This window comes from Rhipicephalus sanguineus, chromosome 11 (genome assembly GCF_013339695.2).
Source record: "Rhipicephalus sanguineus isolate Rsan-2018 chromosome 11, BIME_Rsan_1.4, whole genome shotgun sequence".
Classification (NCBI taxonomy): domain Eukaryota; kingdom Metazoa; phylum Arthropoda; class Arachnida; order Ixodida; family Ixodidae; genus Rhipicephalus; species Rhipicephalus sanguineus.
The window spans coordinates 114597164-114615658 of NC_051186.1; the positions used below are offsets into that span (position 1 = coordinate 114597164).

General features: G+C 45.1%; 1 protein-coding gene across 1 annotated transcript in view; it reads left to right on the top strand.

Annotated features, from left to right (window-relative positions):
• Positions 1-18495, top strand: part of LOC125756442 (uncharacterized) — a gene marked incomplete in the record, with an annotated part of 397333 nt that overhangs the window by 59854 nt on the left and 318984 nt on the right. Inside the window, 2 exon segments of the mRNA XM_049411241.1 lie at positions 7801-7836; positions 8734-8781. Of these exon segments, the coding sequence (XP_049267198.1) occupies positions 7801-7836; positions 8734-8781 (84 nt within the window).

Genomic DNA, 18495 nt, shown 5'->3' on the forward strand with positions numbered 1-18495 from the left:
TAGTAATCTTGCAGCTTAGGCCTAGATTAGGTACTCCTGCTTTACTTTCGTTGTGGTAACGCTGGTATAGAATAATACGATATTAATGAGAACTAACAGACAATAATGCCAAGGAAACTATAGGGGACGTTATTAGTAGTAAATATAATGTAAATATGAAGAAAGAAGTGTGGACGAAAAGATAGCTTGCCGGGGACAGGGACCGAACCTGCGACCTTCGAATAACGCGTCCGATGCTCTACCAACTGAGCTACCGCTGCGGCCATACCCCCGTCCAATTTATGCGGTATATATGTGCATTTAAGCGTGGGAGCGTCCGTCAGCGCCGCCAGTAGCCATGGCGACGAGTGTGGAACACTCTTCTTCCGCCTGTTGGCGTCACGTAGCACACGTAGCGTAGCGTCACGTAGCATAGAATAAGTAACAGGAGCATTTTAATCTAAGTGCGCGGTTTCGGACCAGATCGATGAACTTATTTAGAGTGGGTCCCAAATTGCGGATGCGTACTCTAATTTTGAGCGAATAAGTGTCTTGTAGGCAAGTAATTTTATTCATGGAGGGGTAAGAGACAAGTTACAAGGAAGGTAACTCGGAGCTTCGTTATCATTGTTAATTATTTTACTGACGTGAGAAGACCAATTAAGATTCGGTGAAATGCTAACGCCGATATATTTAACAGCACCAAGAAAAGACACAATGGAGCCACTCATATTATATGTAGTGGTTAGGTGAGTTTGGGCGTCTGTAAAATGAAACAAGCGCAGTTTTGTTAGTTTTTAAAAGCATGAGCTCTTTGCGACAGCACTAACCGAGTTTTTAAAGGGGAGACGGGGGAGTATCTGTAATTGAAACGATAATAATGGGCTGGTTGATTACACAGTGTCAGCAAAAAGGTGACTGTCACAAGAAATAAAGTTGGGTAAGTCGTTGATATAGATTAAACAGAGAACAAAAGTCTAGCGCGTACGTAAATGGCAAGTCATGGGATGAAAATCATTGCGTGCATTTCGTGTACATAATGATTTCCATGACACGTTCTAGGTGCTCTCGCGGCCGTTCCGGTAACTTCAAAAATACCAGTATTGCGACAGCATGACAATAGCGCATGGCGGACATAATGTAAGCGTAAGCACGTTAAAATTGTCATACCTAACATAACACGTACGTGGTTTTTTCGCGGAAGTTTCATTAACATGATATATATGAAAATTGGTACACAATGGCGTGAGTGTATGACGAGCATAAATGTGAAATTTACAAGGAGCGTTGAAAGTTGCGTGGGTTGGCACGGAATTTTCTAACAATTCATTCTAAAAGACAGGGCGTGCACACGGACAAAAGAAAGAAGTCACGACACCACAAGCGCCTACTAACAACTGTAGAGACGCACAGCGGCGGAAAAGAAAGAAGTCAAGAAAACTTGACTGCGTATGCCCATGCAATAGAGAAAACCTATTAATCCGCCACGTGTCGGGGTCTACGTAAAAGATAACTGTTAAGCATTTTATATCATATTTATGAAGTCAATCAACGGTGGCCTCAAGCATGTGCAACTATTATCGATATTATCGATATGTCATGCCTCGATTATCAACCTTCATTCATACGCCGGTAAAAACAGCGCATTCATCGAATTTTGGCGTCCACTTAGATTAAGTAGGTGAGTGTCCGGTTAGCGATCTCTTATGTTTCAATAACCTCTGGTTAATGCAGCGGCCCGTCTGTCCTACGTAAAAGCGGTCGCAACTGAAAGGCACCTTATACACTACACTTCTGCGGCAGTCAGTGGATTTGTTGGTGTATATTGTGAAACAAATATGCGTCTCTTTGTTGTCTTTCACTGGCTCATTTTTTCTCCGCACAGCGGCACAAATTTTATCCAGCTTATTGACAGCCGTGAAAACAACATTAACGTCATATCTACTTCCTACTTGCTTTAGCCTGGGAGATACGCAATGAATATACGGTATACCTACGACACGTTCCTTCCTATCGCTTCCTTCATTCATGCTCGGACTTAACATAACATACCTCTTTAAACGTTCCGCTACAGTTGTTACTGCAACACGAGGATAACCTACATCTAAAAGACGCGCGACCTGTGCGTTAAACCTGTCGCTCATTTTCTGCACACACGACTTGGTGAGGGGACACTGAAGGCAGGATATGGCTCTACCATTTTTTACAACCTTCGATTGCTTCGATGAAAAATTTAGCAGCGGTTTCGAAGATCAAGGATTATACTGCCAGCATCCGTGGTTCTTCTGTAACGTGAACAAAATCTCCAAAAACTGTATTTCATTATTCTGAGGCAATTCTTCAGTAAATTTCAGCCCTCTTCCTATTGATTCAAATTTCTCGCTCGTTAAGATTACCACGGTTTCAAAGTCCACACCACTAAGAAAAAAATCAACTAATCACCCACACTACGAAAAACCTTATTAATAATAAAATCACCTAAGGCGCCTTCCAACAGTTTGTCAATCTTGCTCAGGTATACATCACTAAGAACCGGAGCAACTTTAAAACCAATACATATACCTCATATCTGCACTAAATGCCTTCCAACCTACCAGCGTCGACGTTAAGTACATGGAAATAATTTTTGGAAAAGCCCCCGTAAAAACAGCACATTTATCGCTGAAAGCGGTCTCGTGCCCGTGATCGTTAATAAAATCATGAACGAATTTTTGTCTGTTTTTGCACTCCCTGTCTTTTTAGAATGAATATTTACCCACCAGCTCAGCTCTGTTATTGTGATCTTTTAACAAACTGCGCAGCAGGACATGGCACAGTGAAAGAAGAGGCGTGCGAGTGCAGACTTACAACTCTGTAATTGAACATAGGTTCTGGCTTTAAATAGCACCCGAGTAACAATTGAAAAAGCACACAGGCACAGAAACTAAACTAAAGCAGGCACAAAAAGCAGGCAGATCACACGTACTGTGGGAATCGATTAATGCGAAGCAGCCAGCAAAGTGCTGGATACATCGCCTTGCTTGTCTATAAGCAAATGAAGTCATTCATGTCATGGCATCTAGTGCACTATATATCGCAGGTTGGCCATGCATGCATGCATGTATGTACAACCTGGTATATACCGTGCTAATGAAACCAATATTCTGATATGTACACTACATCACCTGTCATTTGTGTTCGTCACGCACTCATGCCATGCCATTCTAATTCTGTATATATTCACTTAACAACACCACGGGAAGGGCAACGAGAAAGTGGCATGTATATCATGCCATACACGACATGAATATCATCCATCGTGAAAAAAACAGCGCAACATAGACACAGACTAGGAAGTACACAGGACCAGCGCTGGTACTGTGTATTTCCTAGTTTGTGTCTACGTCGCACTGTTTTTTCACGATGGATTTGTGCCAACTAGCTCGCATCAATTCGCTCTTATGAATGTCATAATTGGCACGTTAAGACCTGTCATTTATGTTCGTCGTACAGTCACGTCACGCAATAGCAACTTTGGTGCATATTAAGCAAGCAAAACAACCGCAAGCGCACCATGAGCGGGGCATGTATGCCATACTCTACGTGGCATGCATATCATGATTTTAATGTTTTTTATATATATATTTTTTTTATTTACATAAATACTGCAGGCCACATGGCCTAAGCAGGAGTGAGAATACAAAAACATGAAAACTGTCCACAACAAAGGTGGATAGCAAGTCATAATACCAACAGTATCCGAAAGAATAAATGCACGTAATACAGGCGTTGAAAAGGGAATACAAATAAATGATTTCGAATACAGTGAAAGTGAAACAAAACATCAAGTGAATGAAATAGAACCAATTTTAATTTAACTGGAAAAAGAGACTGTTTACAGAGTAACCTAGGAGGAGGCACCTGACTGGGTTAAGGACAGTAGTTGGTCAGGTGGCAGGTTATTCCATTCTGTAATTGTTTGCGGAAAGAATGAGAATTTAAATAAATTTCTTCTGGCAAAATAAGGAGTTATAGAAAGCGGATGAGTATGACGAGTGAACCTAGATGCAAGTGGAGATAAGTACGGTGCTGGGTCGAGCCCGAGCTTCCGACTAAGCAAAGAATACAAAAACTTTAAACGCTGATCTTTGCAGCGGGACTGAAAAGAAAAAACGTGATTAGATTCCATAAATGACGTAACAGAAAACTGGTAGCCGTATAAAGAAAGGATAAATCGCACAGCCTTTCGCTGGATTTTTTCAAGCGCGTTAATATTGACGTTGGTGTACGGGTCCCATATAATAGAAGCATATTCAAGCTTAGGCCGGATCAGGTGCTCATAAGCCAGACGCTTAACATGCGGTGGTGAATTTGTAAGCTTGTGTCGTATGAAGCAAAGATTGCGAAGCGCAGCAGCACATGTGTTAGCAATATGGGTGTTCCAACATAAGTTATTGGTTAGAGTGACACCGAGATACTTATATTCGCAAACCTCAGTTAAGGGTTTAAGACCTATGGAATAAGAAAATTTAAGAGGGCGAAGTTTAAGAGGGCGAAGTTTAAGAGGGCGAAGTACCACCTGTCATTTATGTTCCCTGAAGTGTCAAGTCATGCAATGCCAATTTTAGTGTATATCAAGCAAGCGAAGCGGCGCGACCGCACCACGAGCGTGGCATGTAAATCACGCCCTACGTGACACGCAAGTCATGATTTCCATGTTACCACCTGTCATTTATATTCATCGTACTGTCGCGTCACTCAATATCAGTTTTGGTGTATATCAAGGACGCGAAACGGCCGCGAGCGCACCATGAGTGTGCCATGTAAATCATGCCCTACGAGACGCGCAATTCACGATTTTCATGTTACCGCTCGTTATTTATGCTCGTCGCACATTCACGTTACGCAATACCAAGTTTGGTGTATATCAAGCAAGTGAAACGGCTGCGAGCGCAACATGAGCGTCTCATGTAAATCATGCCGTACATGACACGCATATAATGATTTTCATGCTACCACCTGTCACTTATGTTCATAATGCAGTCGCGTTACGCAACAGCAATTTTGAGTATATACCAAACTAGCGAAATGGCCGTGAGCGCACCTTGAGCGTCGCATATAAATCATGCCCTACGTCACATGCAAGCCATTATTTTCATGTTACCAACTGTCATTTCATTTATGTTCATCATACAATCGCGTCACGCAACGGCCATTTCGGTGTATAATAAGCTAACGAAGCGACAGCGACCGCGTCACGAGCGTCTCATGTAAATCATGCTCTAGGTAACACGCACGTCACGATTTTCATGTTACCACTGTCACTTAAGTTCGTCATACACTTATGTCGTGCAATACGAATTTTGGTCTATAACAAGCCAGCGAACTGGCCGCGAGCACATGAGCGTTGCATGTAAATCATGCTGTACATGAAATACATGTTCTGGTTGTTGTGTTACCACGCATCATCTATGTTCGCCATACACTCGTGTCACTGCGTACTGATTTTGGTGAATATCACTTTAACGAAACGGCCGCAAGAGCAACAGCACCGTGGCATGTAAATCATGCTGTGCATGACAAGCATATCATGATTTTCATATTATGACTTGTCATTTATGTTCGTCCTTCAGTCATGTTATGCTACACCAATATTGGTATACATCCCACAAACGAAACGGCTAGGAGAGCACAAAGTCATAGGCGGCTAGATAGACAGGCACGCTAAAAGTCGCAGAAGTTCACTAAGAAATGCTTCTCATTTAAAACTTAACTGCGCATGCCAAGGCAAGTGGTGGTACCTTCCAATCGCGAACACGTAGTGGTCTTCCTGAGAGATAGCTATTACGGCGTTTGATTCCTTCTTTATGCAAGTTAATCGACGGTTCGCTCACACATGCCCTACCACTATTATCGATATGCCATGCCTCAACCATTAGACACGTTTCTTCAAGCCTGTGCCTGTACAAAACTGCGCATTCATAGAATTCGTAGTTCATATACACTCTCGGCAATAAAAAGAGATTGGATGGTTAGCTTTTGCGTAGTAATATTTCATGCTCCAATAAACTCTGGTTGACACAGTGGCCCGTCTGTCTTCTGTTGGGTCGGCCAGAGCTCAGAAGAACCTTATGTACCCCACCTGTGACGCAATCAGAAAATTTGTTAGTGTGCAACTCTCAGTCCGTTGCTGCTCTACTGCCGGCTAATTCTTTCTCTGCACAATGGCGCATATATTACGCAGCTCATTGACAGCAGTAAAAAAAACTTATGGCAGCTTTACACTAGTCGTGCAAAGCCTTAAGGAAGAGAGCAGCTGGGTGACCTTCCTTGTTTCGCCTATTTTTTCTTTCTTTTTCTTTCTCTTCACATCTGTTTAGGTATCTCTTTACTGTGTCTTTTTTGCTATTTCTTTATTTCTCTATGTATTTCGTTCTTGTTGTCGCTTTTGTATCTTCATTTCCTTTTCTTTCTCTTCTCTCTCTCTCTCTACCTGTTTGTCCTGGTTTCTTTGTTTCTCTATTTCTCCTCTCTCGCTTTCTGTTTTTTTTTCAATCCTTTTGTCATGTCTCTTTCTTTGTATCGCTTTTTTCTCTATTTTTCTATTTCTCGCCTCTGTCTATTTTTTTCTACGTTCATCCGTTTATGTTTCTATTGCCTTTATTTCTGTCTATTTTACTGTTCCTGTTTCTTTCTATCCGTTTTATCTCTATTTTTATCTCTATCTCTCTCTATCTTTTCACGTGTTGGTTTTGTTTGGCACTCGCACCTGCTGTACACTGTAATGGGGCTTGCCCAAATCCTGTGGCGCTTGCCCACCTGAAAAAACGGAGCTCAAGTTACCGATAGCTTAAACAGAATCACTCTGAAGCAAACGAAGAGTGCACGTGCCCGTTGATGACTATCATATTTTTTAATACCGGAGCGCAAGCAACCGCCAGCCTAAACAGCTTCGCTGTTAGGACAGCATTACTGCCGTATCTACTTCTCACTACCAACTTCACGCGCAATATCCATTTCACAGCATAAGGTAACCCTCACAAAAGCAACAATACAAAAAGATTTCCGCACGATAACGGTACTCCCTAATGCGAATTCTGAGCGCTGCTTTATGTTGAGGCAACGTCAACTGTGTTTCAAGTTTTCTGATCCGCAGTTGTGGCAATGTAACATTCGTTACGCATTGCCAGATAAAATGCCTGCGCTCCAGTGCTACGCACACCACTTTTTTCATAGCAGAAATCGTGAGCCAAGTGAAACGCAGGCAGCCCCGTTACGATAAGCAAAGCCAGCCGCAGTGCAAGTGCCAGCCCTGCATGCTAACGAGCCCCGACCAAGGGGCCAGCGCGCGTGACGGAAGAAGAAAGAGGGGTTGGATGTCAGTGGCTCGTGATATTGAAATACTCCACGTTGGCTTTCTTTCGTTCTCGTTCGCTCTATAGGTTACACCGACGCCAACGGTGACGCCGCTAAACGAAATGAACACAGTGCAGGAGCTACATTTGAGAAAATAAAGGCTATGTCACTTACACAGGGCTGATCACACCTTTATGAAAATTGAATTAAGCAGCATCAATACAATGTACAGACCCTATCGAAATATTTGTTAGCATGAAAATCAAAATTTTTCCACTTTCTGTGATTTAACCGTGAGTGATCCAAGCACATTTAGTGTGAAACTATGCGTCATACGCTTGCAATATGAAGTTTGTTTTATATTCATAACTGCGAAGTGAGCAACGCCTAAATAAAAAAAAACACTTTCGCAAAAATAAACATTCACTCTACATTATGTGTTTCTATGCATTCTTCATTCTTAATTGCCGTGCAATCTCTTTCCAGCTTGGACGCACGTTCTATCCCCGGAGGTACACTGGGGCAAGTGTTTTATTTTTATCAAACTATACAATCTGTCATGTTCAAAGAGGGCACTGCAGGACACATAATTGGTAGGCAGTATATACAGGACACACGACCAACAGGAAATATGAGAGGCACAATGCTGTTAACAAAGTATCATTTGTTGTATCTGGTCAGTTAAGTACAGTTACCATAACAAAAACGGATGTGAACTGGAGAAAAAGAGCACTAAAGACGAGAATTCAGCAAAATATTGATTAAAACTTCCCTCGAATATTTGACCTCAGAAACAGAACACAACAAAATGGCGATGAATGTGTACATAGTTGAGTGCTTGCTTCGATTTGCAAATACTCATAATCACCCCTAGTTGTGTACGCTACTGTCATCCGATGACAAATGGAAGATAGGTGCTCCCGCCAAGAAGTTTCGCAGGAATCGTGAGTCCGTGTGTGCGTGCATTCAGAACAATTGGATCAGCTAGCTTGACATCAGTTTTGAAGGAAGAAAAAATTTTGATGAAGGCTGTTGGAAATAAGTTTAGAAGACTTCTAGTGCTATACATTCAATAGCGCTGGCCGCATCGCCTGTGTTAAGTTACGCTTGGGCTACCTGGTTCCGATATCTTGCTTCAGTGAAAACATGATATACATTAGTGGGCTGCTCGAAATTTCAATCTCGGCTGAAAGGTAGAGCGGAAGTGCTGGCATTGTCAATTCGCAGGATAAACATGCCATTGTGCTGAAGTGCTGGCATTGTCAATACTGCATTATCTTGTGGTTAAGATGAAGGCTAACCTTACTTCAGGATTACTACTAGTTTTTGATAAACATATTCCTATAAACTAATATTTTGTTTACACCGTGTGCTTCTGTGCGTTCAAGAATCCTAATTGTCGTGCTGTGATTTTTTCAGCATATGTTGCATCCAACTCTGGCGATATTGAGACCTCGTCCAGGTGAAGTAAGTGCTCTCTGCTCACGCTAAGTGTGTCATATTTGATGTTCAAAGAATGCACTACACCATGTCAGAGGGATCAAGGAACACATCACGAGAGAAAACAAGGACAATCATACCAACTATGTACGCTCTATTGCCCAAGAAAATTGCGCATTCATGCCAAAATACAATAGAAACGAACAAGACCCAAAACACACGTGGGGTGATATTGTAGAAAAAATACTATTTGTATCCACCACGAAAAAATTTCCCGAAGCTTGCACTAAGCCACGCAAGGCTTGAAACAGCGAAACTGGACGATTCTGAAGAATATTATGGTTGCTTGTAGGTTGCTTCTAGCTCGTTGCTAGGCTTTAGCTAGGTGATGCTTGGTTCTTTCTACGTCTATTCTCAGCGCAGACAGGTTCGAGTTAAACAACAGAGATTCACAGGAACCACACGGATGTCCAAACTACAGAGGCAGAAACTCGCGCTGAAAACACACGTTCGCACCTCTCACAGATCTACGGCACTGTCGTCGTTGGCGTAGGCCTTGCATCGCTTCGGGGTCTTCTCGGAGCCGCCGTTGCCCTTCCCGCTACCTAGTATTCTCTAGTTGCACGTACTCTGGGTCTTCTGCTCGCCGCCGCCCCTTCGCAGCCGTTTGTTGTTGGGATAACCATTACCTTCGTCATTTTTAGTGGACCAGCGGTGAGTAGTGCAATTTACCGAATTTCTGTGGCACATTTTTTGGGATAACTGTTGTCTTCTTCAGTTTTAGTGGATCAGTGGCGGGTAGTGGGATTTACCCAATTTTTGTGGCATATACCCGTTCATGATAATGATTGTTTTTTGGTTCGTCGGACAAGCAACGATTTGCTAAACAGAAAAAAATTCACCGACGATTGCGCTACTGCCTCATTCGAATTCTTAGCGCCGGGTGGAGTTGTGGGAACTCCAAATGTGTTTGAAGTTTTCGCTATTCCTAGTTGTAGCAAATAACATTCTTTATATTTTGCCACAGAAACTGCCAGCGCATAAGCGCTCCGCACATCACTCCGCCGTGCATTGCAGGCGTTCCGAACCAAGCGAAACGCCGACAGTGCTCGAGTGCTACGGACACACTCCGCACATTACAGGTCTCACGAACCGAGCGAAACGCCGGCAGTCCCGATGTTTTTTTCTTACACCGTGCGACAAGCGAAGGCATCCGCAGTGAACGTGCCGGCGCTGCATGCGCATAAGCCGCGACTGAAGGGCTAGCACTTGCGACGGAGGAAGAAAGCGAGGTTCGAGGCCAGTGGCGTTTAATATCAACCGACGCCGCGTTTGCCCTCTTTCGTCCTCGTTCTCTCTATCCTTTACGCCGACGCAAGCCAATAACGGTGATGCCGCTCAAAGCAGGAACGGGCGCCTAAGCGCTGCGATATGGTTCTTGTATTCTTGTGTAAACGCTAGTGTGTTTCTGTATGCCCCGCTTAGTCCGCTCTAATGTCGTTCTTGTTTTGGTCTTGGTTTAGTTATATATCCGGCGAATAATGCAGCTCCACTACTGGGAAACAGAAAGCACTCAACATAGGCAACCCAGTGATTCCGTTGAGAATGACAGGCTTGCCGAGGTGGTGGCGCCCTCTCTTGCGCGGCGCAGGTGTCAACTACATGCGTTAGAAGCGTTTTTCGAAATTTCATGCAAGTTATTGTGCTTATTTCTTGGTTCTTTCCACAGTTTATAATATTTTAGAGCTGGTTAGTTTATTTTACGCCGTTTTTTGAGCATTGTTGGCCTTGCTTTAGGCCTGTATTGGCTGTATTGATGGTTACCTTCCCGCCATGGAGGCTGAGAAGCGGGGGCGTAGCCAATGGGTAGGGGGTTTCAACACCCCCCCCCCTTAGCTACGCCCCTTGCTGCCGAAAATTTTCAATTTTGCTTGAGTATATGTCCAGGCACACATACAGATGCACGCACGAACCTACATAATGTATGGTTGAACCCCCCCCCCGTCCCCCCCGGCAAAAAATTTCTGGCTACGCCCGTGCCGTGCAGGCTGCACATTTGCAAAGACGGCGCGCGCTTGGCCGTCGCCGAAGGGCACGCCAATTACTGCTGCGCACTCCTCCAGATTTTACTTTGAGTGCAACTGCATACATTTTAGACCACCAGTGCGATTATGCGGAAAGCATTGCAGTTTGGAGAGGGAGGGGAGAGTGGACATCCTAACATCGTGTGAATATTTGCATCAGCGCCTGAGAGTTATGTTCTCGTTTTTTTCCGAATGACAGGACGTAACAGCGCACTCTTCATGCATGGCGCAAACTATTTATGAGGTTTGCTACATCCGTATCGCTTGTGTCTTACAGTAGTACCATGGCAGAGCAGAGAAGCTTTTTACCAGCCATGGTGGTCTAGTGGTTATGCTTCTCAACTGCTGACCCGAAGGTCGCGGGATCGAATGTCGGCCATCGTGGCCGCATTTGAATGAAGACAAAATGTTATAGGCCCGTTTGCATTGATTTAGGTGCACGTTAAAAGAAACCAGACGGTCAAAATTTCCGGAGCCCTCCACTACGGCGTCTCTCATAATCATGCCGTGGTTTTTGGGACGTGAATCTCCGCCATTGATCATACTAGAGTAGAGAAAATTTGAAAATGGTGGAGCAAACGACACCACGCCACCTTCCTCTATTACATATTAGACTGCGCAACCACAACGAGGCACAGGGGAGAAATACTCATTTCAGAAGACCCCACCCTTTTGTGTTTTGCCTGTGCTGAACAATGATTATCCAGTCAGGCTATGCGAACTTGAGACTGTGAAACAACACATCGCACCATAAAGCAAAGCGAAAGAACAATAGGTTGCCGCATGGCCCCTTTTCGTCCAAAACATTATTGATGCTTGCTGTTACATCCACATTACTTCTGTGTTGCTGTATTGGTAAAACCTAGTGGAGAATCTGGAACAGAGGCGAAGAAAATAGCATCAACACCAGATAATAGATGTGAGATAATAGATCCGACAAACAAAATGATACAGATGAGAGAAACACGAACGCAAGGGCACCAGGGTTTCTTTTTTCGTGATTCGTCTTTGTTGAGCAAAGGAATATGCAATATTGCTGTACAAAATGATGAAGCTCAAAGAACGCGCGGCATCCTAAAGGCCAACCAAACAACATGTGAACATATGCCCGCTTGTCATTATTTCACTGTTCTTGCTTAGTCGTTCGGCAGGTGCTGCGCTACACGCAATTAAACGTGAATGCACGCTAACGAGCCGAATTAATCGCTTTTCTAGTGAATGTAATTTCTTTGTAAACATGCTCAATTAAAAAATAAAATGTAAGCTGAATTTAATGAATATGTTAAAGAAATAATAAGTGAAAATCACGACCTGCTACCAAATGGGCAATTATTTCTGTTTTATACGTACGATATCATTTATTAATCATTGCTGACTTTAAAAAAATATTAATTATGACGACAGATCTATCGCAACACTTTCTAAGCTCCGTAACAGAAATTATGGCCATCCACAAATGCAAAATAGGCTTGCGATATTGAAGATAGATTGCAGCGCAAGTCCCCTAAATTTGTTTTATGAGGAATGCTTTTAGGCCCCAGTATTCGCTATACTTGCATTCAATATAACAATGCAATGTACCAAGGTAATACCGGCTTATCAGACTCGGAAGGTCTCTCTTAATGGCCTATAGGAACATCTATCAGGTAACTTGATGCTCTTCAATGGTCTGTCTGAAGTCCCCAAGCACGCAGGAGCAGCTCGTAATGGACATAAAACGCCTATGCAATAAAGCCTGCGAATTGAATCACCGCATTGTTCTACAGTGGATACCTGCCCACTGCGGAATACAAGGCAACGTCCAGGCTGATGACGCTGCCAAAGCTGGACATGACGCTTCGAGAGAGATGGTTGAAATACCTTTCTCGAGAAAAGACGCGGCGACACTTGTATCGGCACATGCATGGCGCTTCCAGCGATCCCTCTGGACAGATGCCAGTCACCAGTATGGGCCTCTTTACAAAATTGATCCATCGTGCGCCTTCGATATGCCGCGAGACCTCAACAGACAAGAGGAAACATGCTTGCACCGCATCAGACTTAACGTCGCCTACACTCATTACTTCAAGAACAAAATCAAGCTGTCGGACTCACCGTTGTGCGTTCAATGTAACGTCCTAGAAGACATAAAACACGTTCTCTGCGAATGCAGGCGATACGCAACAGAAAGACTTTCTCTGAAGGCGGCTTTGCACCTTCAACAGGACTCGTGCTTAGAACTGCAGCACATTCTGGGCCCATGGCAAAACAGCACCTGTGCGTTACGCGCAACGAAAGCGCTGCTGACTTTCTTGCGGGCCACAAGCCTGACCGAAACTTTGTAAACAGTGTAGTCTATGTATGTATGTGTGGTTATCAGTGTATATATCATAATCATCACCCTGGAGCACCTGGAGTAGCATGTCAGGCGAATAGCCAGGCAAACATCTCCAGCTTTTCATTAAAACATTTCTCTCTCTCTCTCTCTGGTCTGTCTTGGTTCTTAGATAGGGACAGTTACCGTGTATCATGGGATACCTATATATTGTTAAAAAGGAATGTCTTTATTTACAGGTGATATTTTTTCTTTATTCTTTTTTCAGGATTTACCCCGCATTGCCCTTGGGCATGACAGCAGGAGGTGGAGGGTTTATAACAGAGATACAAATAAGTCGTCATTTGCACAACATACTTGTTTTTCCGAAAGCTTGTTCCAGTTGCTTGTTCCAGCTTGTTCCCGATGAAATGATTAGAAGCAGGATGATCGTTACTGCGGATTAAGACCAGTGGCAGATCGCCCAACAACACAACCAACCAGTCCAAGCGCCGGCTCCCAGTAACTTCATGCTTGGCGGTATTGTATGCATAAATTACGAAAGGCAAGATGGCGTCCCAGTTCCTGTGGTCAGCATCAACATACATCGACATCGATAGCGTATTCGTAAGAGTACGATTCATCCTCTCGGTGGAACCGTTAGTTTGCAGATGGTAAGGAGTGAAATGATGATAAGGAGAACCACAAAGGCGCAAAAGTTCTTTAACAACGTCGGCGATAAATCGCCGTCCACGGTCACTGTGACTATCCGTGGAGCGCCGTGCCGCAATATGACCCACTGTAGGAGAAAAGAAGAGACCGTGGCCGCTGAGGCATATGTAAGTGCCCATGTTTCCGTATATCAGGTTAAATAATCCACGCACAATACAGCATATCGGTGGCCAGAAGGGGTCTTAGGAAGTGGTCCGAGTAAGTCGATGCCGACTTTTTCAAAAGGAGACGTCGGTGGTGAAACGGGCTGTAAATAACCTGCCGAAGCTGTCATGGCTTGCTCGTGGCGCTGAAAAACAGCGCAGCTGGCAACCTACTCTTTCGTGGTCTTCCAGGTTTTCGGCCAGTAAAGCCTCTCATGAAGTCGGCGTAGCGTATGTGCCAAACCGAGGTGACAGGACGTTATGTCATCGTGCATAGAAAGGAGAACGACTGGCCGCAAGCTATCTGGCACCACAAAAAGCAACAGAAGAATGTCGGCTGAGTAGTTCCTCTTGTATAGCAAGCCGCTAGAAATTGCGAAATATTTTCGTGAGGAATCCTGCGTAGCTTCCAGTAATAATTTCAAGGTAAGGTCGCGTTGTTGCTCGCTCTTGAAGTTGCTGAGATCGGGAAAGTCGGACGAGACAGAAACTAAGTAATCATCAAAGTCATCGTTGTCAGCATTGGTGTGCACTGAATGAAGGCGGTGTAGGCAATCGGCATCCGTGTGACACCGTCCGCTCTTATAGGTCACAAAAAAGCTGTACTCTTTGAGGCGCAACGCCCAACGAGCCAACCGGCCAGACGGGTCGCGGAGTCCAACAAGCCAGCATAGTGAGTGATGGTCAGTCACTATTGGGAACTCTCGGCCGTGCAAGTACGCTCGGAACTTCTGAATGGCGAAGACGACTGCTAAGCACTCGAGATGGGTGACGGTGTAGTTTTTGTCTGCTCTATTCAGTGTCCGACTGCCGTAAGCCACATGCTGGCGGCCGCTGCAGATTTCGACGAGCACAGCACCAACACCTAGTCCACTAGCATTAGTATGCAATTCTGTGAAACCTTCGGGATCAAAATGCTTCAGGATAGGTCCTGAAGTCCGCAATAATTTCAGCTGTTCAAACGCAGCCTCACATTTAATATCCCACAAGTACGGCTCGTCTTTATGGAGAAGGGACGTCAACAGCGCAGCGAGTTGTGCAAAATTCTCAATAAATCGGCGAAAATATGAGCATAGACCCCGAAAACTTCGCAGGTCCTTCACGTTTCGCGGTTGTGCATGTTACAAACCACTGCGGTCTTCTGTGGGTCCGGTCGAATACCTTCTCTTTCCGCAAGAAAGCCGAGTACGAGGGCTTCACGTTCGCCAAAATGACACTTTTTAGAGTTTAAAACAAGGCCAGCTTTTCGTATGCATTAAAGTACAAGGAAGAAGCGGTGATTGTGCTCTTGAAAAGTATTTCCATAAATATAACGTCATGTAAATAGCACATGCAAATTTCTCACTTTAATCCACGGGGCACTGCATCCATAAATCTCTTGAATGTCGCTGGAGCATTGCACAAACCCAAGGGCATAACGTTAAACTCAAAAAGACCGTCAGGTGCTACGAAGGCCGTCTTCTCCTTGTCTGCTGGGTGCATGGGAATTTGCCAATACCCCTAACGCAAGTCAACAGAAGAAAAATAGGAGGCAGAATGCAGACAGTCGACGGCGTCATCTATACGTGGAAGAGGGTTGACGTCTTTTTTCGTAATCACGTTTAAGCGGCGATAGTCTACACAGAATTTTCATGAATTGTCTTTCTTTCTCACAAGAATGGTAGGAGCCGCCCAGGGACTACATGATTCTTATATCACTTCCTTCTTCATTATGCCTTCAACCTGCTCGGCGACAACTTTCCTCTCAGAAGGCGATACGCGACAAGGCTTCTGAAGAATTGGCGGTGCTTGCCCTGTATAGATCCCATGTTGTGAGCGAGATGGTGGTGGCGTACCGGTAGATGATTTGTCATGGGCAAAGTCAAACACAGAAGCGTAGCCTGCGAGGACCTCCTGCAGTAGACACCGTTCAGTAGAAGGAAGTGACTTGTTGATCATACGCTGAATGTTGGCAGAATAGTCAGTTAAAAGCGAGTGAATGCGAGCCAGTTGGTAAGTCCCCATGGTTAAAAACAGCGCGACTTGTGTATTTTCTTCTTCGTGTCTTCTTCGCGCTGTTTTTAACCAAGAATTGTCAGGACAGGAATCTGGGTGGGATTTCTTTATGGCCGGTGATGGTTCAATTGACCGGATGGTAAGAGTAGTTCGTGAAAGCTTGCCAATTTAAGTCCTGGAGGCAGAGATAAGGGCTGCGCTTAAATGTTCACGGTCCACAAGTTGGCACAACCGCCGATGACGAGCACGAGGCAGCGAGGCACAATTACGTTTTTCATAAGTGCGTTATTAAAATCCGGCTCGGCTAAACCATAGCAAGAACCCGCACGAAAAACGTGAACAGTTTACGAGCACGAACATTGCGGTTGGCGGGGCCAAACAGACGTCTTGCGACATTGAAAACATGTCTGAGCTATCGCCACTATCTTCCGTCAGTGAAGAGGGCAAGGCGCTGCGAATAAAAATTGCGCCACTGCCACAATCCAGTGGCACCGCATTCACGCAAGCAATCAATACCTACAATAATGTCATGAGTCGCACGTGCAAGCACAGTTAATTCAGCTCTCAACTTTTTATTCTCTACGGTAACTGAAACAGAACGAACACCAAAAGGGCAGAACGTTTCTCCCCCTAGACCGCGAAAGGTAGCAATCCGATTCCAAGCAAACATTATTTTCGTCCCAAGGCGATTTGTGAAAGACAAGCTCACTGTAGAACCGCAGCACTGGTATCAACTAGGGCAACAGAACTCACATCGTCTACAGAAACACGCATTTTGTTCTGAAGCAATAAAAAAACACAAGGGGGCCTTGAGGAAGATGGTTTAGCGGCCTCGCCCTCATCGGTTGCACTAGTTACTTTCCCAGCGGTGGTGGTGACCCCGCGCGACGACGCGGTGAGGGCGATCGCCTTTGTCGTGCTGGCGGTGGGATGACACTGCGGTTGGAGAAAGGGGAGGCAGTGCGTGCGGCGTGTTGCCGTTGCAAGGAGCTCGGTAGTGGTCGGGGTTCATCAGCAGACACACGGGGCGTGTTCATGTTGAATCACGGCGCTCGCTTCTGGCGGCGGTAGCAGTACCTGGCGATGTGACCAGGCAGGCCACAGTTGCAGCAAGTACGGCTGTCGCGGCTTGTCTTCCTCGGTGAAAAGACCTCTCTGGTTGGTAGAAGCCGGGAGATGGCGGCTGGGGAGCAAATCTCCGTGACGCAGCTTGCCTACATTCCTGGTTTTCGAGTGGCCGCTCCGAGTGGCCGCTCACTCCTTTGTTCAAACCGCTTGGTGTAAGTCGGCCGAGGCTCAGAGGAACTCTGACGCGAGCGAGATACCGGTGGGGGCGTTGATCGAACGCACACTGATGACATGCATCAGCTGTGTCCTCAACTTGTAGCTGGGCAAGTTCTTTTGCAACTCGTCTGATAACCGAGTAAATGTCGTCATGGGATGGGATGGTGACACTTGCAATCGTGTTCACATTATCAAGGCGCCCAAATTTCGGAAGAATTCTCCTCCTCTTTGGCGCTTCAAACGCACGGCCGTGCTTTCTTAGCACGGCCGTGCGTTTGAACGCCGTTTGAACCACGTTTGAACGTGGTTGAATATTGTGAACCCACCAGGTTTCACAATATTGAGCTGACGAGCGCAATGCATGCACTGGGCGTTCGCGATTACGCGTGCCAAAATTTGCAACGCTACGCGCCGTGCAAATGGGTCAAATTTCAAGCGGAAAGGTGCTTGCCCTTCTTCTCGCGGCCGCGCGCCGTGAGAATGAGGGGATGACGTACATGTCGGAATGGCCCTACGTAGATGGTAGTGCTGTGACGTCGCTCCTCTACGTAGATGACCGTGCTCTGACGTCGCCAACAGTAGCACGTGACACAGCGATGAATATTTCGCACGACGTGTACTTTTAGTTTTTGTTGCTTGAATGGATGAATAAAACTTGAGAGCTATAATAAAACACACAAACAGAATGTGTGCGTTTTCCTTTTTTTAATTTTTACTGTGAATCGCAGCGAGATTCCAGACTAATCCATACTCGGGGACAACTTTCTGTGGCAATGAAGGGAAAGCTACTGGGGCGGAGCGCCTGCACATTTGCTGCTACGCGAAGTAGTCCGGTTTGGCGCGCGTCTCGTAACGCCGTGGAAAGCGATGGCTAGCGTAGCATTTCGACGCAAACGCTGCTCAGTGTTAAGGTATGGGTAAAAGGCGCAACTTTTTCAAGCACGCAAAAACGCAAAGTGACAACGTATAAAGTAAAAGAAATGCAAATATCTCGCTTATGTGCGCTGCGTTCCGCCACAAAAAGCTACAAGTAGAAAATGAAGGATTATTTTATATATCTCACCCAGAAAATACGGACGCAATTGTGGAACTACTTTCATTAGCGGTAGAATACGTGCATTGTGGCTCTGTAGTTTTCCCTTCATTGTCACAGAAAGTTGTCCCCGAGTATACCTCCGTTTCGCACGCGTTCGCGTTCTCGCGCTTAGCG